General features: G+C 45.2%; 1 protein-coding gene across 1 annotated transcript in view; it reads right to left on the bottom strand.

The window, feature by feature from the left end:
- LOC109883184 (uncharacterized protein KIAA1522 homolog) overlaps nucleotides 1-23,568 on the bottom strand; it is a 147,101-nt gene that overhangs the window by 7,979 nt on the left and 115,554 nt on the right. Inside the window, 6 exon segments of the mRNA XM_031789092.1 lie at nucleotides 938-1,120; nucleotides 1,373-1,536; nucleotides 1,744-1,845; nucleotides 11,620-11,740; nucleotides 11,881-11,924; nucleotides 12,650-12,808. Of these exon segments, the coding sequence (XP_031644952.1) occupies nucleotides 938-1,120; nucleotides 1,373-1,536; nucleotides 1,744-1,845; nucleotides 11,620-11,740; nucleotides 11,881-11,924; nucleotides 12,650-12,808 (773 nt within the window).

Here is a 23,568-nt window from a genome sequence, read left to right as displayed (position 1 = left end):
TACATTTGCACACACTGTACTATACAGATTTTTCTATTGTGTTACTGACTGTACGTTTGTTTATGTGTAACTCTGTGTTGTTTTATGTCTCACTGCTTTGCTTTATCTTGGTCAGGTCGCAATTGTAAATGAGAACTTATTCTCAACTGGCCTACCTGGTTAAATAAAGGTGAAATTTAAAAAAAAATTCAACCATTCACAATGAGTATTTTGATCTTAGTTCTGAGTCCAGTGGTTCAGATAGCAAGCTTGGTTTAACATCAGCATCCGATGATCATGTCATTCCAGGGATGCCATTTAACAGACACTTTTATCCAAAGCGACTTACAATAATGTGTGCATGCTTTTTTTCATTGACACTGAGTTTACAAAACATCTTTGTAAAATTGAGTTGCACCTGCCCCTTTCGCCCTCAGAACAGCCTCAATTCGTTGGTGAATGAATTCTACAAGGTCTCGAAAGCGTTCCTCGGGGATGCTGGCCAATGTTGACTCCAATGCAGTTGTGTCAAGTTGGCTGGATGTCCTTCGGGTGGTGGACCATTCTTGATACACACTGGAAACGGTTGAGTGTTAAAAACCATTGCAGTTCTTGACACAAACCAGTGTTCCTGACACCTACTACCATACCCCGTTCAAAGGCACTTCAATCTTTTGTCTTGTCCATTCACCCTCTGAATAGCACACATACACAATCCATGTCTCAATTGTCTCAAGGCTTAAACATCCTTATTTAACATGTCTCCTCCTCTTCATCTACACTGATTGAAGTGGATTTATAAAACGACATCAATAAAGGGATCACAGCTTTCACCTGGATTCACCTGGTCAGTTTATGTCATGGAAAGAGCAGGTGTTCCTAATGTTTAATTCACTCAGTGTCGATGACCCCAGCAGGAAGCAACACTGTGACAAACACTGTTCTGAACGGGACTCACCTGTGGCTCCTGGAGGAAGCTGGGGAATCCAGAGGAGCCGGAGGAGGTCGTGCCCGGCACGGCCAGAGACTTGGGCCTCTGGGTGGAGGAGAGACGAGAGTCCAGTCCCCTGTGGTGGCTGAAGCCCTGGTCGTCCCTGTAAACAGACTGGAGGTGGTGTCTCAACAGCTCCTCTCTGGATGCCTATTAGGTGAGTTCAGTTGTAATTATAAATAAATATATATATATATAAATATATTTGCACAAGGCAATAAAAAAAAAATAATAATCGTAATCCGATGTTATGAGATACAATGTAACTACAATTTAGTCATGCAAGTAGCTGTCGGTAAGTGAAAGTACGACACTATAACCAGTAGCACACAACAAATGTACTTGTCCGAGTTATAACTCTGAAAGCCTGATTTTTGATACAGGCTCATATGAAAGCCTCACCTCCAGGTCTGAGAGGTGTACTCTTGCCCCTTCGTAGTTGGCTAGAGGGGTCTCTCCGTCGATGGTGGGGATGACGACCACACCTGATTGGCCGTCTCTACCCTGTCCGACAGAGCCGTTAGGGAGCTGGGAATGAACTTTGTATTCGGAGCCACTGTGAAGGGCTAGAAGGGGTAATAGAGATGGAACACATCTTATCACCTCATTTAAATATGACAGAAGATTTGATTGGACTTTTTTTTGTCAACGTGCCTTAGAGTATTCATCACTTTATTTACAAAACCCTGGACCTTTATTGGTCTGGGTGACTTTTCTTTGTCAAGTGAAGCTCAGAGTTAAAGCTAGCTGCCATCCAAGGACTACACATGTACCCAGCTCTCTCTGGACCTGCTGGGGTATGCCCATGATAGTAGTCCTCCTGTTCTTCCTCTTGTCCAGTCTCTTCACTGGGTTCAGAGGCTTGAATGTGGAGCCTGGAAGGATAAGAGGAGATGGTTTTAGAGGAGGGAGAAGGATGAGATAAGGGAGGAGATAAGGGATGAGATGTTTTTAGAGGAGGGAGAAGGATGAGATAAGGGAGGAGGTAAGGGATGAGGTGTTTTTAGAGGAGGGAGAAGGATGAGATAAGGGAGGAGATAAGGGATGAGATGTTTTTAGAGGAGGGAGAAGGATGAGATAAGGGAGGAGATAAGGGATAAGATGTTTTTAGAGGAGGGAGAAGGATGAGATAAGGGAGGAGATAAGGGATGAGATGTTTTTAGAGGACGGAGAAGGATGAGATAAGGGAGGAGATAAGGGATGAGATGTTTTTAGAGGAGGGAGAAGGATGAGATAAGGGAGGAGATAAGGGATGAGATGTTTTTAGAGGAGGGAGAAGGATGAGATAAGGGAGGAGATAAGGGAGGAGATGTTTTTAGAGGAGGGAGAAGGATGAGATAAGGGAGGAGATAAGGGATGAGATGTTTTTAGAGGAGGGAGAAGGATGAGATAAGGGAGGAGATAAGGGATGAGATGTTTTTAGAGGAGGGAGAAGGATGAGATAAGGGAGGAGATAAGGGATGAGATGTTTTTAGAGGAGGGAGAAGGATGAGATAAGGGAGGAGATAAGGGATGAGATGTTTTTAGAGGAGGGAGAAGGATGAGATAAGGGAGGGATAAGGGAGGAGATGTTTTTAGAGGAGGGAGAAGGATGAGATAAGGGAGGAGATAAGGGATGAGATGTTTTTAGAGGAGGGAGAAGGATGAGATAAGGGATGAGATAAGGGATGAGATGTTTTTAGAGGAGGGAGAAGGATGAGATAAGGGAGGAGATAAGGGATGAGATGTTTTTAGAGGAGGGAGAAGGATGAGATAAGGGAGGAGATAAGGGAGGAGATGTTTTTAGAGGAGGGAGAAGGATGAGATAAGGGAGGAGATAAGGGAGGAGATGTTTTTAGAGGAGGGAGAAGGATGAGATAAGGGAGGATATGTTTTTAGAGGAGGGAGAAGGATGAGATAAGGGAGGATATAAGGGAGGGGATATTTTTAGAGGAGGGAGAAGGATGAGATAAGGGAGGAGATAAGGGATGAGATGTTTTTAGAGGAGGGAGAAGGATGAGATAAGGGATGAGATGTTTTTAGAGGAGGGAGAAGGATGAGATAAGGGAGGAGATGTTTCTAGAGGAGGGAGAAGGATGAGATAAGGGATGAGATGTTTTTAGAGGAGGGAGAAGGATGAGATAAGGGAGGAGATAAGGGATGAGATGTTTTTAGAGGAGGGGGAAGGATGAGATAAGGGATGAGATGTTTTTAGAGGAGGGAGAAGGATGAGATAAGGGAGGAGATAAGTGATGGATGAGTAAAAATGTGTTGGGGATTTTAAATTCACTTTAGGGAATTTACTGGGGGGGGGGGGGGGTCGGGGGGGTTTGCAATTTTTTAAAATATATTTTTGTTTGCTTAGGGATGTGTGTTATTCTTTATTTGGCACAAGGGATGGTAGTGTTTTGTTTCCCTCCCTTGTTTACATTTGCTCTTCTGCTCATAGTTTCCTTATAAACAATAGCTTGTCTTATTTTTCATATTACCCTAATGAAAAAGTTTTGAAAAGTTTGTGAAGGTTTGATATGGTGTGATTATTATTATGCTTTATGCCACTGCAGACCTATGATATGAAGGAAGTGACTCCGACAGTTGAACTTGAGGTGAGGAAGACTGTTTCAGCCCTACCAGAGTTACTCCCATAATATAACAATATAATGCTTATCTTTATATCAAATATTCAGATCGAAAATTAACGAATTAGCCTCCTACTGTACGTCTTTATCTATATAGCAGACACAGTAGCCATATGACATGGAAAAATGTAAGCTTTATTTAACCGGGCAAGTCAGTTAATTAAGGACAAATTCTTATTTAAAAAGACGGTCTACCCCGGCCAAATCCGGACGATGCTGAGCCAATTGTGTGATATAGCCTGGATTCGAACCAGGGAATGTAGTGATGTTGCACTGAAATACAGTGCCTTAGACTGCTGCGCCACTCAGGAGCCCACTAAAAAAATGCATAAAGAAATGCATGTTGATGTCGTCGAGATATGCTGGTGATATGCTGGTGATATGCTGGTGATATGCTGGTGATATGCTGCTGATATGCTGCTGATATGCTTGTGATATGCTGGTAATATGCTGCTGATACGCTGGTGATACGCTGGTGATATGCTGGTGATATGCTGCTGATATGCTGGTGATATGCTGCTGATATGCTGGTGATATGCTGCTGATACGCTGCTGATACGCTGGTGAAATGCTGCTGATATGCTGGTGATATGCTGCTGATATGCTGCTGATATGCTGTTGATATGCTGTTGATATGCTGCTGATATGCTGGTGATATGCTGGTAATATGCTGCTGATATGCTGCTGATATGCTGGTGATATGCTGGTGATATGCTGCTGATATGCTGGTGATATGCTGCTGATATGCTGGTGATATGCTGGTAATATGCTGCTGATATGCTGCTGATATGCTGGTGATATGCTGGTGATATGCTGGTAATATGCTGGTGATATGCTGGTGATATGCTGGTGATATGCTGCTGATATGCTGGTGATATGCTGGTGATATGCTGGTGATATGCTGGTAATATGCTGGTGATATGCTGATGATATGCTGGTGATATACTGGTAATATGCTGGTGATATGCTGCTGATATGCTGGTGATATGCTGGTGATATGCTGGTGATATGCTGCTGATATGCTGCTGATATGCTGCTGATATGCTGGTGATGTGCTGCTGATATGCTGCTGATACGCTGGTGATACGCTGCTGATATGCTGCTGATACGCTGGTGATACGCTGCTGATACGCTGGTGATACGCTGTTGATATGCTGGTGATATGCTGGTAATATGCTGGTGATATGCTGTTGATATGCTGGTGATACGCTGGTGATACGCTGGTGATACGCTGCTGATACGCTGGTGATTCGCTGGTGATATGCTGGTGATATGCTGGTGATATGCTGGTGATATGCTGGTGATATGCTGGTGATATGCTGGTGACATGCTGGTGATATGCTGGTAATATGCTGCTGATACGCTGCTGATACGCTGGTGATATGCTGGTAATATGCTGGTGATGTGCTGGTGATATGCTGGTGATATGCTGGTGATATGCTGCTGATATGCTGGTGATATGCTGCTGATATGCTGGTGATATGCTTGTGATACGCTGCTGATACGCTGCTGATACGCTGGTGATACGCTGGTGATACGCTGGTGATATGCTGGTGATATGCTGGTGATATGCTGGTGATATGCTGGTAATACGCTGGTGATATGCTGCTGATATGCTGGTGATATGCTGGTAATATGCTGCTGAGATGCTGGTGATATGCTGGTGATATGCTGGTGACATGCTGGTGATATGCTGGTAATATGCTGCTGATACGCTGCTGATACGCTGGTGATATGCTGGTAATATGCTGGTGATGTGCTGGTGATATGCTGGTGATATGCTGGTGATATGCTGCTGATATGCTGGTGATATGCTGCTGATATGCTGGTGATATGCTTGTGATATGCTGCTGATACGCTGCTGATACGCTGGTGATACGCTGGTGATACGCTGGTGATATGCTGGTGATATGCTGGTGATATGCTGGTGATATGCTGGTAATACGCTGGTGATATGCTGCTGATATGCTGGTAATATGCTGCTGATATGCTGGTGATATGCTGGTGATATGCTGCTGATATGCTGCTGATATGCTGCTGATATGCTGGTGATACGCTGCTGATACGCTGGTGATATGCTGGTGATATGCTGGTGATATGCTGGTGATATGCTGGTGATATGCTGCTCATATGCTGCTGATATGCTGCTGATATGCTGCTGATATGCTGGTGATGTGCTGCTGATATGCTGCTGATACCCTGGTGATACGCTGGTGATATGCTGTTGATATGCTGGTAATATGCTGCTGATATGCTGGTGATATGCTGGTAATATGCTGGTGATATGCTGGTGATATGCTGGTGATATGCTGGTGATATGCTGGTAATATGCTGGCGATATGCTGCTGATATGCTGGTGATATGCTGGTAATATGCTGGTGATATGCTGGTGATATGCTGGTGATATTCTGGTGATATGCTGGTGATACGCTGGTGATACGCTGCTGATACGCTGGTGATACGCTGGTGATATGCTGGTGATATGCTGGTGATATGCTGGTGATATGCTGGTGATATGCTGGTGATATGCTGCTGATATGCTGGTGATATGCTGGTGATATGCTATCTCAATGCCCTGATGCATTTAGTGCTCAAATCTCTTGACCACTGAACCCCCCCCCCAAAAAAAAGAAAAGTTATAGGCTGTTTTTAAGGACATGTAAATGTGTCTCATTTGGCCACTATCCCTCGTTTATTTATGCTGCTGGCTTCGCCAGGTTTGATCTGAATGCATATGAACCGATACATTTCTCTAATACCCGGTAAATAAAAATATTCCCTGTCGTGTTGAACGGCTCCAAATTTTCTGAAATGGGATGTTGTTTTTATGAAGATTTTATCATTTTTGCTGAACAATCTGACGCCAATATGACGGAAACCAGCTAGTGCGCTGGTCCAGTGTCACTTTTGATTATTACCTGCACATCATGGTTCACCAGCAGCCCCGGCCATTTGAAGAGTAAGCTACCAGCCAAACAAGCTTGTATGAATTGTACCTCATGAACTCCCCCTGATACTCATCTGGAGGTTGAGCATCTCTATCTCTGTAGTGTCTCTGTATCTATATAATGTGTCTGTATCTATGTAATGTGTCTGTGTCTATATAATGTGTCTGTATCTATGTAATGTGTCTGTAATGTGTCTGTAATGTGTCTGTATCTATATAATGTGTCTGTATCTATGTAATGTGTCTGTGTCTATATAATGTGTCTGTAATGTGTCTGTATCTATATAATGTGTCTGTAATGTGTCTGTATCTATATAATGTGTCTGTAATGTGTCTGTATCTATGTAATGTGTCTGTATCTATATAATGTGTCTGTAATGTGTCTGTATCTATGTAATGTGTCTGTATCTATATAATGTGTCTGTAATGTGTCTGTATCTATATAATGTGTCTGTGTCTATATAATGTGTCTGTTAATGTGTCTGTATCTATATAATGTGTCTGTAATGTGTCTGTATCTATATAATGTGTCTGTAATGTGTCTGTATCTATATAATGTGGTCTGTATCTATATAATGTGTCTGTATCTATGTAATGTGTCTGTATCTATATAATGTGTCTGTAATGTGTCTGTATCTATATAATGTGTCTGTATCTATGTAATGTGTCTGTATCTATATAATGTGTCTGTGTCTATGTAATGTGTCTGTATCTATATAATGTGTCTGTAATGTGTCTGTATCTATATAATGTGTCTGTATCTATGTAATGTGTCTGTATCTATATAATGTGTCTGTGTCTATGTAATGTGTCTGTATCTATATAATGTGTCTGTATCTATATAATGTGTCTGTAATGTGTCTGTATCTATGTAATGTGTCTGTATCTATATAATGTGTCTTAATGTGTCTTATCTATATAATGTGTCTGTATCTATATAATGTGTCTGTATCTATATAATGTGTCTGTATCTATATAATGTGTCTGTATCTATATAATGTGTCTGTATCTATATAATGTTGTCTGTATCTATATAATGTGTCTGTATCTATATAATGTGTCTGTATCTATATAATGTGTCTGTATCTATATAATGTGTCTGTATCTATATAATGTGTCTGTATCTATATATGTGTCTGTATCTATATAATGTGTCTGTATCTATATAATGTGTCTGTAATGTGTCTGTATCTATATAATGTGTCTGTGTCTATATAATGTGTCTGTATCTATATAATGTGTCTGTGTCTATATAATGTGTCTGTGTCTATATAATGTGTCTGTATCTATATAATGTGTCTGTAATGTGTCTGTATCTATATAATGTGTCTGTATCTATGTAATGTGTCTGTATCTATATAATGTGTCTGTATCTATATAATGTGTCTGTATCTATATAATGTGTCTGTATCTATATAATGTGTCTGTAATGTGTCTGTATCTATGTAAGTGTCTGTATCTATATAATGTGTCTGTAATGTGTCTGTATCTATATAATGTGTCTGTGTCTATATAATGTGTCTGTAATGTGTCTGTAATGTGTCTGTATCTATATAATGTGTCTGTATCTATATAATGTGTCTGTAATGTGTCTGTATCTATATAATGTGTCTGTATCTATATAATGTGTCTGTATCTATATAATGTGTCTGTATCTATATAATGTGTCTGTATCTATATAATGTGTCTGTATCTATATAATGTGTCTGTATCTATGTAATGTGTCTGTATCTATATAATGTGTCTGTATCTATATAATGTGTCTGTATCTATATAATGTGTCTGTATCTATGTAATGTGTCTGTATCTATATAATGTGTCTGTAATGTGTCTGTATCTATATAATGTGTCTGTATCTCTGTAATGTGTCTGTATCTATATAATGTGTCTGTATCTATGTAATGTGTCTGTATCTATATAATGTGTCTGTATCTATATAATGTGTCTGTATCTATATAATGTGTCTGTAATGTGTCTGTATCTATATAATGTGTCTGTATCTATATAATGTGTCTGTATCTATATAATGTGTCTGTATCTATATAATGTGTCTGTATCTATATAATGTGTCTGTATCTATATAATGTGTCTGTATCTATATAATGTGTCTGTATCTATATAATGTGTCTGTTTCTATATAATGTGTCTGTAATGTGTCTGTATCTATATAATGTGTCTGTATCTATATAATGTGTCTGTATCTATATAATGTGTCTGTAATGTGTCTGTATCTATATAATGTGTCTGTATCTATATAATGTGTCTGTATCTATATAATGTGTCTGTATCTATATAATGTGTCTGTATCTATATAATGTGTCTGTATCTATATAATGTGTCTGTATCTATATAATGTGTCTGTAATGTGTCTGTATCTATATAATGTGTCTGTATCTATATAATGTGCCTGTATCTATATAATGTGTCTGTATCTATGTAATGTGCCTGTATCTATATAATGTGTCTGTATCTATATAATGTGTCTGTAATGTGTCTGTATCTATATAATGTGTCTGTATCTATATAATGTGTCTGTATCTATATAATGTGTCTGTATCTATATAATGTGTCTGTAATGTGTCTGTATCTATATAATGTGTCTGTATCTCTGTAATGTGTCTGTATCTATATAATGTGTCTGTATCTATATAATGTGTCTGTATCTATGTAATGTGTCTGTATCTATATAATGTGTCTGTATCTATGTAATGTGTCTGTATCTATGTAATGTGTCTGTATCTATATAATGTGTCTGTATCTATGTAATGTGTCTGTATCTATATAATGTGTCTGTATCTATATAATGTGTCTGTAATGTGTCTGTATCTATATAATGTGTCTGTATCTATATAATGTGTCTGTATCTATATAATGTGTCTGTATCTATATAATGTGTCTGTATCTATATAATGTGCCTGTATCTATATAATGTGTCTGTATCTATGTAATGTGCCTGTATCTATATAATGTGTCTGTATCTATATAATGTGTCTGTAATGTGTCTGTATCTATATAATGTGTCTGTATCTATATAATGTGTCTGTATCTATATAATGTGTCTGTATCTATATAATGTGTCTGTAATGTGTCTGTATCTATATAATGTGTCTGTATCTCTGTAATGTGTCTGTATCTATATAATGTCTCTGTATCTATATAATGTGTCTGTATCTATATAATGTGTCTGTATCTATATAATGTGTCTGTATCTATATAATGTGTCTGTATCTATATAATGTGTCTGTATCTATGTAATGTGTCTGTATCTATATAATGTGTCTGTATCTATATAATGTGTCTGTATCTATATAATGTGTCTGTATCTATATAATGTGTCTGTATCTATATAATGTGTCTGTAATGTGTCTGTGTCCTTATAATGTGTCTGTATCTATATAGGTACCAGTATACCCAGTAGACCCAGTAGAGTCCCAGTAGAGACCCAGTAGACCCAGTAGACCCAGTAGAGACCCAGTAGACGCAGTAGACCCAGTAGGTATCCAGTAAACCCAGTAGGTACCCAGTAGGTACCCAGTAGACCCAGTAGAGACCCAGTAGATCCAGTAGAGACCCAGTAGACCCAGTATACCCAATAGACCCAGTATACCCAGTAGACCTAGTATACCCAGTAGAGACCCAGTAGAGACCCAGTAGAGACCCAGTAGATCCAGTAGAGACCCAGTAGACCCAGTATACCCAATAGACCCAGTATACCTAGTATACCCAGTATACCCAGTAGAGACCCAGTAGACCCAGTATACCCAATAGACCCAGTAGACCTAGTAGACCCAGTAGAGACCCAGTAGAGACCCAGTAGAGACCCAGTAGATCCAGTAGAGACCCAGTAGACCCAGTATACCCAATAGACCCAGTATACCTAGTATACCCAGTATACCCAGTAGAGACCCAGTAGAGACCCAGTAGACCCAGTATACCCAATAGACCCAGTATACCCAGTAGACCTAGTATACCCAGTAGAGACCCAGTAGAGACCCAGTAGACCCAGTAGACCCAGTAGACCCAGTAGAGACCCAGTAGAGACCCAGTAGAGATCCAGTAGACCCAGTAGACCCAGTAGACCCAGTAGAGACCCAGTAGACCCAGTAGACCCAGTAGACCCAGTAGAGACCCAGTAGAGACCCAGTAGATCCAGTAGAGACCCAGTAGAGACCCAGTAGACCCAGTAGAGACCCAGTAGACCCAGTAGACCCAGTAGAGACCCAGTAGACCCAGTAGACCCAGTAGAGACCCAGTAGACCCAGTAGAGACCCAGTAGACCAGTAGAGACCCAGTAGAGACCCAGTAGAGACCCAGTAGATCCAGTAGAGACCCAGTAGAGACCCAGTAGACCCAGTAGAGACCCAGTAGACCCAGTAGACCCAGTAGAGACCCAGTAGAGACCCAGTAGAGACCCAGTAGATCCAGTAGAGACCCAGTAGAGACCCAGTAGAGACCCAGTAGAGACCCAGTAGACCCAGTAGATCCAGTAGAGACCCAGTAGAGACCCAGTAGACCCAGTAGAGACCCAGTAGAGACCCAGTAGAGACCCAGTAGATCCAGTAGAGACCCAGTAGAGACCCAGTAGACCCAGTAGACCCAGTAGAGACCCAGTAGAGACCCAGTAGAGACCCAGTAGATCCAGTAGAGACCCAGTAGAGACCCAGTAGACCCAGTAGACCCAGTAGAGACCCAGTAGAGACCCAGTAGAGACCCAGTAGATCCAGTAGAGACCCAGTAGAGACCCAGTAGACCCAGTAGAGACCCAGTAGAGACCCAGTAGACCCAGTAGAGACCCAGTAGAGACCCAGTAGATCCAGTAGAGACCCAGTAGAGACCCAGTAGATCCAGTAGAGACCCAGTAGAGACCCAGTAGAGACCCAGTAGAGACCCAGTAGAGACCCAGTAGAGAGAGACACATTCTGCTATGAATGAGGCATGTATGAGATTTTTTTTACAAATGACCAAACTATACTAGGTCCAAGGCATGATCTATGATTAGCTTTCATTAAAATATGATGAAATGGATATGATAATTAATACTCCCCCCCCCACCCCACCCCACACACACACACACACACACCTACCTTGGCGTGTGAGCACAGGTCTCGTGGACACAGCCAATCCAGCAGAGGTCACTGCGGTAACAGAAATCCCGGCTGTACTTCCTGACTCCTGAGATCCATCCCTGTGGTTGGGGCTGACATCCTGCAGAGGAGAGGAATGGGGGGGGGGGGGGGGTGTTTAGGGACACATTATTCAATCACTGCAGAAGTTGTCTGCTCCTTGCTCCTTGTTCTCAGTTGACCAGTACCAGCCATATGGTTTCAAATGACGCCACTACTTACTGCGTCACTATGGTCATCCTGAAAGTCCACTCCTTTGTTGTGTTCTGTAGGAGAGACAAAGAAGGTTTTTCAGATATTCCCTACAGCTCTGAGATCTAAATACCCCTTCTTCCATTAGTGTCTATTGAGTGTGTGTCATGCAGGGTGTAGTGTGTAGTGTGTAGTGTGTTGTGTGTTGTGTGTAGTGTGTAGTGTGTTCTGTGTAGTGTGTTTTGTGTTGTGTGTAGTGTGTAGTGTGTTCTGTGTAGTGTGTTTGTGTTGTGTGTAGTGTGTAGTGTGTTCTGTGTAGTGTGTTCTGTGTAGTGTGTTCTGTGTAGTGTGTAGTGTGTTCTGTGTAGTGTGTTCTGTGTAGTGTGTTCTGTGTAGTGTGTAGTGTGTAGTGTGTTTTGTGTAGTGTGTAGTGTGTTTTGTCTAGTGTGTAGTGTGTAGTGTGTAGTGTGTAGTGTGTAGTGTGTTTTGTCTAGTGTGTAGTGTGTAGTGTGTAGTGTGTAGTGTGTTTGTGTTGTGTGTTTTGTGTAGTGTGTAGTGTGTAGTGTGTAGTGTGTTTTGTGTTGTGTGCAGTGTGTTGTGTTTTGTGTAGTGTGTTGTGTTTTGTGTAGTGTGTTCTGTGTTGTGTGTAGTGTGTAGTGTGTAGTGTGTTTTGTGTAGTGTGTAGTGTGTAGTGTGCAGTGTGTAGTGTGTAGTGTGTTTTGTGTAGTGTGTAGTGTGTAGTGTGCATTGTGTAGTGTGTAGTGTGTAGTGTGCAGTGTGTAGTGTGTAGTGTCACTACCTTCTTGTTGCAGTATCTTTAACCCCTCCCGTGCCTCAGTGTGCAGGTCCTGTAGGTACTGAGGGCGGTTGCACTCGATGAACACATTCTCCTGGTAGTGTGAGGAGGCTGTGTAGTGAACTGTCAACTCCTTCTGTTCATCCAGACACTTAGGACCAGCTAGAGAGGGAGGGAGAGAGGGAGGGAGGGAGGGAGGGAGGGAGGGAGGGAGGGAGGGAGGGAGGGAGGGAGGGGGAGAGGAGGGAGAGTTTAATCCAGGATGAAAACCAGTACCTAGGAGATGTGGTAGAATGCTGACATGATAAAGGGTTGTGACTGAGGATCAGATGGTAGAGGTTCTGGTAGTGTGCTTACATACAGGACAGGACACCCTACAGACTGGAGTAGCTGCTCAGTGACTGGCACCCGGGGCTTTAGAATGTATTCCAGTACCGAGCAACACTGTGTACGGTACTAATGAAGTCATTACAGCTCTAGAACATCCTGACCCTTAATCAGAGTACACTGACTCCCCTTTCTGGTCTTCCATCCAATACCACATTATCTCCTGCTGTCTGTCCTTCTGTTCCCCTTTTCACCTTTCCTGACCCTTTAGCCTCTGTCTGTCTGTCTGTCTGTCTGTCTGTCTGTCTGTCTGTCTGTCTGTCTGTCTCTCTCTGATTTATTTAATTTCTGCTCGCTTAGTGGTCTCTCTGAATCTCTCTGTCCCACCACCAGTCTCCCACCAGTCTCTCTGTTCCACCACCAGTCTCTCTGTTCCACCACCAGTCTCTCTGTCCCACCACCAGTCTCCCACCAGTCTCTCTGTCCCACCACCATTCTCTCTGTTCCACCACCAGTCTCTCAGTTCCACCACCAGTCTCCCATCAGTCTCTCTGTCCCACCACCATTCTCTCTGTTCCACCACCAGTCTCCCACCAGTCTCTCTGTCCCACCACCATTCTCTCTGTCCCACCACCAGTCTCCCACCAGTCTCTCTGTCCCACCACCATTCTCCCACCAGTCTCTCTGTCCCACCACCAGTCTCCCACCAGTCTCTCTGTTCCACCACCAGTCTCTCTGTCCCACCACCATTCTCTCTGTTCCACCACCAGTCTCTCTGTCCCACCACCAGTCTCCCACCAGTCTCTCTGTTCCACCACCAGTCTCTCTGTTCCACCACCAGTCTCTCTGTCCCACCACCAGTCTCTCTGTCCCACCACCAGTCTCTCTGTTCCACCACCAGTCCCTCTGTTCCACCACCAGTCCCTCTGTTCCACCACCAGTATCTCTGTCCCACCACCAGTCTCCCACCAGTCTCTCTGTTCCACCACCAGTCTCTCTGTTCCACCACCAGTCTATCTGTTTCACCACCAGTCTCTCTGTTCCACCACCAGTCTCTCTGTCCCACCACCATTCTCTCTGTCCCACCACCAGTCACCCACCAGTCTCTATGTTCCACCACCAGTCTCTCTGTTCCACCACCAGTCTCCCACTAGTCTCTCTGTTCCACCACCAGTCTCTCTGTTCCACCACCAGTCTCTCTGTTCCACCACCAGTCTATCTGTTTCACCACCAGTCTCTCTGTTCCACCACCAGTCTCTCTGTCCCACCACCATTCTCTCTGTCCCACCACCAGTCACCCACCAGTCTCTATGTTCCACCACCAGTCTCTCTGTTCCACCACCAGTCTCCCACCAGTCTCTCTGTTCCACCACCAGTCTCTCTGTCCCACCACCAGTCTCCCTGTTCCACCACCAGTCTCACTGTCCCACCACCAGTCTCTCTGTTCCACCACCAGTCTCCCACCAGTCTCTCTGTTCCACCACCAGTCTCACTGTCCCACCACCAGTCTCTCTGTTCCACCACCAGTCTCCCACCAGTCTCTCTGTCCCACCACCATTCTCTCTGTTCCACCACCATTCTCTCTGTTCCACCACCAGTCTCCCACCAGTCTCTCTGTCCCACCACCATTCTCTCTGTTCCACCACCAGTCTCCCACCAGTCTCTCTGTCCCACCACCATTCTCTCTGTCCCACCACCAGTCTCCCACCAGTCTCTCTGTCCCACCACCATTCTCCCACCAGTCTCTCTGTCCCACCACCAGTCTCCCACCAGTCTCTCTGTTCCACCACCAGTCTCTCTGTTCCACCACCAGTCTCTCTGTCCCACCACCAGTCTCTCTGTTCCACCACCAGTCTCTCTGTCCCACCACCATTCTCCCACCAGTCTCTCTGTCCCACCACCAGTCTCCCACTAGTCTCTCTGTTCCACCACCAGTCTCTCTGTCCCACCACCAGTCTCCCACCAGTCTCTCTGTTCCACCACCAGTCTCTCTGTTCCACCACCAGTCTCTCTGTCCCACCACCATTCTCTCTGTCCCACCACCAGTCACCCACCAGTCTCTATGTTCCACCACCAGTCTCTCTGTTCCACCGCCAGTCTCCCACTAGTCTCTCTGTTCCACCACCAGTCTCTCTGTCCCACCACCAGTCTCTCTGTTCCACCACCAGTCTCACTGTCCCACCACCAGTCTCTCTGTTCCACCACCAGTCTCCCACCAGTCTCTCTGTCCCACCACCATTCTCTCTGTTCCACCACCATTCTCTCTGTTCCACCACCAGTCTCCCACCAGTCTCTCTGTCCCACCACCATTCTCTCTGTTCCACCACCAGTCTCCCACCAGTCTCTCTGTCCCACCACCATTCTCTCTGTTCCACCACCAGTCTCTCTGTTCCACCACCAGTCTCCCACCAGTCTCTATGTTCCACCACCAGTCTCTCTGTCCCACCACCAGTCTCCCTGTTCCACCACCAGTCTCACTGTCCCACCATCAGTCTCTCTGTTCCACCACCAGTCTCTCTGTTCCACCACCAGTCTCCCACCAGTCTCTCTGTCCCACCACCATTCTCTCTGTTCCACCACCAGTCTCTCTGTTCCACCACCAGTCTCTCTGTCCCACCACCAGTCTCTCTGTTCCACCACCAGTCTCTCTGTCCCACCACCTGTCTCTCTGTTCCACCACCAGTCTCCCACCAGTCTCTCTGTCCCACCACCAGTCTCTCTGTTCCACCACCAGTCTCCCTGTTCCACCACCAGTCTCTCTGTTCCACCACCAGTCTCTCTCTGTCCCACAACCAGTCTCTCTGTTCCACCACCAGTCTCTCTGTTCCACCACCAGTCTCCCACCAGTCTCTCTGTCCCACCACCAGTCTCCCTGTTCCACCACCAGTCTCCCTGTCCCATCACCAGTCTCTCTGTTCCACCACCAGTCTCCCTGTTCCACCACCAGTTTCTCTGTTCCACCACCAGTCTCTCTCTGTCCCACCACCAGTCTCTCTGTTCCACCACCAGTCTCTCTGTTCCACCACCAGTCTCTCTGTTCCACCACCAGTCTCCCACCAGTCTCTCTGTCCCACCACCAGTCTCCCTGTTCCACCACCAGTCTCCCTGTCCCATCACCAGTCTCTCTTGGTATGTGTGTATCATTTGCGTTTCTCCACACACTCAATGCTCTGTTTGGGGCACAAGCTGCCAAGTGAACTTACGAGCGGTGTGTGCGTGTTTGTGTGTGACAGTCTGCTAGGCAGACGTCCCGCCTTAGCCACCCCGGAGGGCTAACCCCAGATTGTTTAATCCCCAGCCTTTTCTCACCCTAGGTAGTCCATATGGGCGAGGCATCCCAAATTGCAACCCTATTCTCTATAAAGTGCACTAGAACATATAGGCACCCTGGTCAAAAGTAGTGCACTACATAGGGAATGGGATGTCATTTGGGATATAGCCTTGGTATGGTTCCAAGATAAACATGCTGCTGCCTTCCTAAGTGGCCAGGGAACTCAACAGAGAGGTTAGAATAGTGAGGAGACAGAGGTTAGAATAGCGAGGAGACAAAGAGGTTAGAGTAGTGAGGAGACAGAGAGGTTAGAGTAGTGGGGAGACTGAGAGGTTAGAGTAGTGAGGAGACAGAGAGGTTAGAGTAGTGACGAGACAGAGAGGTTAGAGTAGCGAGGAGACAGAGGTTAGAGTAGCGAGGAGACAGAGAGGTTAGAGTAGAGAGGAGACAGAGAGGTTAGAGTAGTGAGGAGACAGAGAGGTTAGAGTAGCGAGGAGAGAAAGAGGTTAGAGTAGTGAGGAGACAGAGAGGTTAGAGTAGTGGGGAGACTGAGAGGTTAGAGTAGTGAGGAGACAGATAGGTTAGAGTAGTGAGGAGACAGAGAGGTTAGAGTAGCGAGGAGACAGAGAGGTTAGAGTAGCGAGTAGACAGAGAGGTTAGAGTAGCGAGTAGACAGAGAGGTTAGAGTAGCGAGGAGACAGATAGGTTAGAGTAGTGAGGAGACAGAGAGGTTAGAGTAGCGAGGAGACAGAGAGGTTAGAGTAGCGAGTAGACAGAGAGGTTAGAGTAGCGAGTAGACAGAGAGGTTAGAGTAGCGAGGAGACAGATAGGTTAGAGTAGTGAGGAGACAGAGAGGTTAGAGTAGCGAGGAGACAGAGAGGTTAGAGTAGCGAGTAGACAGAGAGGTTAGAGTAGCGAGTAGACAGAGAGGTTAGAGTAGCGAGGAGACAGAGAGGTTAGAGTAGTGGGGAGACAGAGAGGTTAGAGTAGCAAGGAGACAGAGAGGTTAGAGTAGCGAGGAGACAGAGAGGTTAGAGTAGCGAGTAGACAGAGAGGTTAGAGTAGCGAGTAGACAGAGAGGTTAGAGTAGTGAGGAGACAGAGAGGTTAGAGTAGTGAGGAGACAGAGAGGTTAGAGTAGTGGGGAGACAGAGAGGTTAGAGTAGTGAGGAGACAGAGAGGTTAGAGTAGTGAGGAGACAGAGAGATTAGAGTAGAGGGGAGACAGAGAGGTTAGAGTAGTGAGGAGACAGAGGTTAGAGTAGTGAGGAGACCTGTCCTTTTAGTTCAGTTAGTCCTCTGTCCATCTTTCTGTTTCTAGTCTTTCACCAGTCCTCTGTCACCACCTTTCTGTTTCTACACTGATAACCTGAAATAGGATTCAAGACATATCTGATCTCTCAAACATCCACCCTGTTTGATCTCATGTCTATAAACAGGTAGTGTAGAACCTCTCAAACATCCACAACAAGTTGTCCCTCATTCAGACACAAGACTACACCAAACAGCCTATCAACCAAACAAGTCATCGAACATAAAACACACAATCTTCCAGATCAGCAACAACATAACTCCCATCTTCACTCACCTTTCTTCTTGAAGACGGAGAGCAGAGAGCGAATGTTTTTCCTCAGGTACACCACCATGTTTACACTGAGACCATTACACGGAGGAGAGGTAGAGACGAGAATAAACGTCCAATCAAAAGTCACTATTTTATACTCTGTGGACTGGAATCAAACCAGAGAGGAATCAAGACAAGTACCTGTGAAATGATGTACAAAATCTAGTTGTAGACTACTTACTACTTACTCAAAACCTCTACAGGTCTAGTTGTGTTTGTATTCTCTGTCTGGGTCTAACTGGTCTGTTGTAGAATTACAGAATCATAACGTCTTGGCCTCCTAGTCGCTGTCAGTAACAGTTTTGGCGAAAAACGACCAAAATCTTTTCCCAATCTACAGAGGTCAGTAGTAGTCGTCTTCTGGCTGTCTCTGTCTGTCTGTTTTGTAGTGTTCTGCAATAGTCTGTGGTAGAGTTAAAGAGTCACTATGTTTAGTCCCCGTTAGCCTAGCTAGCTCAGTGACAGAATGACTGGTTAGCCCCTAAGTAGGTTGGACACGAGGAGCCTTGCATGGCACCCTGAGCCTAGTAGCCAATCCACTGCTTTATCCTTCCCTCCACCAGAACGCCCCTCTCTATTGTCAGACAAGGACAAACCCCCTGAGCGAAACGGCTGTCCAAGTTTTGTCTTGTTTTGCTGAGCCTAGACACACGTGCACGAAGAGACGCACACACACACACAAAGAGACGCACACACACACACACACACACGAAGAGACGCACACACACACTCCTCTCCTCCAGGAGTTCCTTGTTAATGCCAACTGAGTTTTGAGTCTTAGAATGAGGGGGGACCCGTTGTCGTACTGTACTCACACAAACACTAGGGTGTTGGTGCTGGGTGTTGGTGCTGGGTGTTGGTGCTGGGGATTGGTGCTGGGTTGTTGGTACTGGGTGTTGGTGCTGGGCCTTGGTGCTGGGTTGTTGGTGCTGGGTTATTAGTGCTGGGTTAGTAGTGCTGGGTTGTTGGTGCTGGGTTGTTGGTGCTGGGTGTTGGTGCTGGGAGTTGGTGCTGGGAGTTGGGGCTGGGCCTTGGTGCTGGGTTGTTGGTGCTGGGTTATTAGTGCTGGGTTAGTAGTGCTGGGTTGTTGGTGCTGGGTTGTTGGGGCTGGGTGTTGGGGCTGGGCCTTGGTGCTGGGTTGTTGGTGCTGGGTTAGTGGTGCTGGGTTGTTGGGGCTGGGTGTTGGGGCTGGGCCTTGGTGCTGGGTTGTTGGTGCTGGGTTAGTGGTGCTGGGTTGTTGGGGCTGGGTGTTGGGGCTGGGCCTTGGTGCTGGGTTGTTGGTGCTGGGTTATTAGTGCTGGGTTGTTGGGGCTGGGTTGTTGAGATATGACCCAGTGGGGTCAGATCAGAAGACTGGAGGCATAGCTTAGTAGGGGCGTGGCCTTAATATAGTTATTTTTGGCCACCCGTGAGAGTTAATATAATTCCACATTTCTATCAATAACATTCCAAAACATCAATGTATTATAACATGTCATAAAGAATCTTAATATTCAAGGTGTAAATACCCCAAAAATTAAGAAACATTTTAATTTGAAGATAGTAAACATCTCATTGGTGGCCAATAAGATATATTTGAAAGCCACATCCTTTAAAAAGTTGTGCCGCCGTGAAAATAACCTTTGCATTACATTCAGAAAGACCCATCTGTTAGGTCAACTCAGCATGAAAGTAAATAGTACCTGACTGATGGTTGAAGTAACCCATGTTTGGGTTATTCACGCAACCCGACTGGCTGAGTCAAAATAACCCAGTGTGTGTTCTGTCTAATATTTACCAAGAGCTGGGTTACCAAAGAAGCCACATTGGGTTGACCTTTAACCCAGCATTTGTTTTAGTGTGTACACACACACACACACACACACACACACACACACACGCACACATGCACGCACACACCAAAAAACCCTGTACACACTCGTCCCATACAAGAACCAAAACAAACAGCAACCTAAACGATGTTAAAGATTGGAAACGTGCCATTACACTGAGTACCGCGGCAGATGCCTCTGTCGCAGACAACCAACAGAGAGGTCAGAGTTGGATAGAGCAGCCTGAGATGGTGTGTGTGTGTGACATCAGAGAGGTCAGAGATGGTGTGTATGTGTGACATCAGAGAGGTCAGAGATGGTGTGTATGTGTGCCAAAAACAAGTTATTTTTTATTTTCTCACTCATTCTTCCTGGTAGATTCTCACATGCCCTCCAGCTTATGGACTAAGTGCTGGTTCTAGCTATAAATAGCCATCATCATATTCTCAGTTCACATCAGCTCAGATAATTGCGCATCCCCTTTTAATTCTGCTTGACTGTATACCAATGTTCCACTCTGTACCAGAGCTTTGACTCTCTTCCCCTCGACGGCTGCATCTATCCTGAGTTAAGAAGCCCCCGCAGGGGGACTATAGAGCTAGGTTACACTTCCAGCCAGCTATAGGTTACACTTCCAGCCAGCTATAGGTTACACTTCCAGCCAGCTATAGGTTACACTTCCAGCCAGCTATAGGTTACACTTCCAGCCAGCTATAGGTTACACTTCCAGCCAGCTATAGGTTACACTTCCAACCAGCTATAGGTTACACTTCCAGCCAGCTATAGGTTACACTTCCAGCCAGCTATAGGTTACACTTCCAGCCAGCTATAGGTTACACTTCCAGCCAGCTATAGGTTACACTTCCAGCCACCTATAGGTTACACTTCCAGCCAGCTATAGGTTACACTTCCAGCCAGCTATAGGTTACACTTCCAGCCACCTATAGGTTACACTTCCAGTCAACTGGATGGATACGCTTGTAAAACAGTTACCTTCCTTCGTCTATCCTTTCTTGCTTGTATAGGCCCCTGCAGATCTGTGCAGATATATCAGCAGATTGATATCTACATTTATTTAACAAATTGTAACTCTGCTTATATCCACTTTCATCCAACTCAAATGTAAGATACACGTTTTTTTGGTTTGTTGCTGTTGTTGATTCTTGATAAAGGAAACAGTTTGAGTCTTTAGATGGGTACTAGACGTATCTAAATCATTTGTGAGAGACGACTCAAATAAAGTATCACTCCTCCACTGCTCTGGCTGCCCAGTCCGGGGTGCTTGGCAGTGGGTGAAATGGTCTAAGCCAGTGGGGGGCTGAGCTGAGACCTCCAGGGGAGCAGCTTTAGAGATGGGCCCACTGCCAGTAAGAATTAACCTACTATAGTCAGTCTTACCTAACTATCTTATCACCCCTCACTCCCTGCTGTTGGTCTCTCTCTCACTCCTCTTGTCTCCTCTCATTCATATCATGTCCCTGCTGTCTCTCTCTGTCTCTCTCATTCCTTCCACTTCTCTCTCTCTCTCCTATAACCCAGAACACAGTCTCTTATAACCCAGAATACAGTCTCTTATAACCCAGAACACACAGTCTCCTATAACCCAGAACACAGTCTCCTATAACCCAGAACACAGTCTCCTATAACCCAGAACACACAGTCTCCTATAACCCAGAACACACAGTATCCTATAACCCAGAACACAGTCTCCTATAACCCAGAACACAGTCTCCTATAACCCAGAACACAGTCTCTTATAACCCAGAATACAGTCTCTTATAACCCAGAACACACAGTCTCCTATAACCCAGAACACAGTCTCCTATAACCCAGAACACAGTCTCTTATAACCCAGAACACACAGTCTCTTATAACCCAGAACACAGTCTCTTATAACCCAGAACACACAGTCTCTTATAACCCAGAACACAGTCTCCTATAACCCAGAACACCGTCTCCTATAACCCAGAACACAGACTCTTTTAACCCAGAACACACAGTCTCCTATAACCCAGAACACAGTCTCCTATAACCCAGAACACAGTATCTTATAACCCAGAACACAGTCTCCTATAACCCAGAACACAGTCTCCTATAACCCAGAACACAGTCTCCTATAACCCAGAACACAGTCTCCTATAACCCAGAACAAAGACTATTTTAACCCAGAACACAGTCTCCTTTAACCCAGAACACAGTCTCCTATAACCCAGAACACAGACTCTTTTAACCCAGAACACTCTTCCCCCACCATTTTCCTGTCACACACCGATCTTTGCTCTGTCTCTGGTATCTTTTTATGGGCCCCTTGTTGTTCCACAGGCCCCTTATTTTAATATTCATTAGAAGACCTATAGAGACACCATCTGGCCCAGGGGGAGGGGAAAGAGGTGAGAGGGGAGAGGGGGGGAAGGGGGAGAGAGGAGGGGGAGAGGTGAGAGGGGAGAGAGAGGGAGGGAAGGGGGAGAAGGGGGAGAAGTGAGAGGGGAGAGAGAGGGGGAGAGGTGAGACGGAGGGGGAGGGATGAGATGGGAGGGAAGAGAGGGGGCGGGGGTGAGATGGGAGAGAGAGGGGGGAGAAGGGGGAGAGAGGAGGGGGAAAGAGAGGGGAGAAGGGGGAGAGGGCGGAGAGGGGTGAGAGAGGGGGGAATAGGCGAAGAGGGGAGAGAGAGGGGGGAGAAGGGGGAGAGGGGAGAGAGAGGGGGGAGAGGTGAGAGGGAGAGGGGAGGTGGGGGGCCTTGAGGTGGGGACCTTGAGGTGGGGGCCTTGAGGTGGGGGGCCTTGAGGAGGGGGCCTTGAGGTGGGGGGCCTTGAGGTGGGGGCCTTGAGGTGGGGGGCCTTGAGGTGGGGGCCTTGAGGTGGGGGGCCTTGAGGTGGGGGGCCTTGAGGTGGGGGGCCTTGAGGTGGGGGGCCTTGAGGTGGGGGGCCTTGCGGTGGGGGGCCTTGAGGTGCGGGACCTTGAGGTGGGGGACCTTGAGGTGGGGGACCTTGAGGTGGGGGGCCTCGAGGTGGGGGACCTTGAGGTCGGGGCCTTGAGGTGCCAGGGTCGAGTCTAATCCCTGTCCGTCTGTGATATTGCAATTGCCTGGAATGGATAACGCAATACAAAATGATGTAATGTATTATATTGTCCACTAGATGGTGCTAGTGTAATGTATTATATTGTCCATTACACGGGGCTAGTGTAATGTACTATATTGTCCACTAGATGGTGGTAGTGTAATGTATTATATTGTCCACTAGATGGTGCTAAAGTAATGTACTATATTGTCCACTAGAAGGTGCTAGTGTAATGTATTATATTGTCCACTAGAAGGTGCTAGTGTAATGTATTATATTGTCCACTAGATGGTGCTTGTGTAATGTATTATATTGTCCACTAGAAGGTGCTAGTGTAATGTATTATATTGTCCACTAGATGGTGCTTGTGTAATGTATTATATTGTCCACTAGATGGTGCTTGTGTAATGTATTATATTGTCCACTAGATGCTGCTTGTGTAATGTATTATATTGTCCACTAGATGGTGCTAAAGTAATGTACTATATTGTCCACTAAATGGTGCTAGTGTAATGTATTATATTGTCCACTAGATGGTGCTAGTGTAATCTAGTCTCTCAGTCTTTTTTTGCGATTCGATCCATGAAAAAGACAGAATAAATCATTTGATGAGGACATCCAAAATCACGAGCTGGCCTGTAGGACATAGGAACAGCTGGAGTAATAAACTATACTTTAAGCAGCTTAAGAGTATTCCTCTTCCTCTTCCTCTTCCCACTGGGAGAAGTATAGAACCAGTTAGAGGATATGATTACCACTACCAGCTACCAGTTACTACTACCAGTTACCACTACCAGCTACCAGTTACCACTACCAGCTACCAGTTACCACT

Source organism: Oncorhynchus kisutch, linkage group LG14, assembly GCF_002021735.2.
Source record: "Oncorhynchus kisutch isolate 150728-3 linkage group LG14, Okis_V2, whole genome shotgun sequence".
Lineage (NCBI taxonomy): Eukaryota > Metazoa > Chordata > Actinopteri > Salmoniformes > Salmonidae > Oncorhynchus > Oncorhynchus kisutch.
This window is presented reverse-complemented; position numbering and strand designations above follow the sequence as displayed.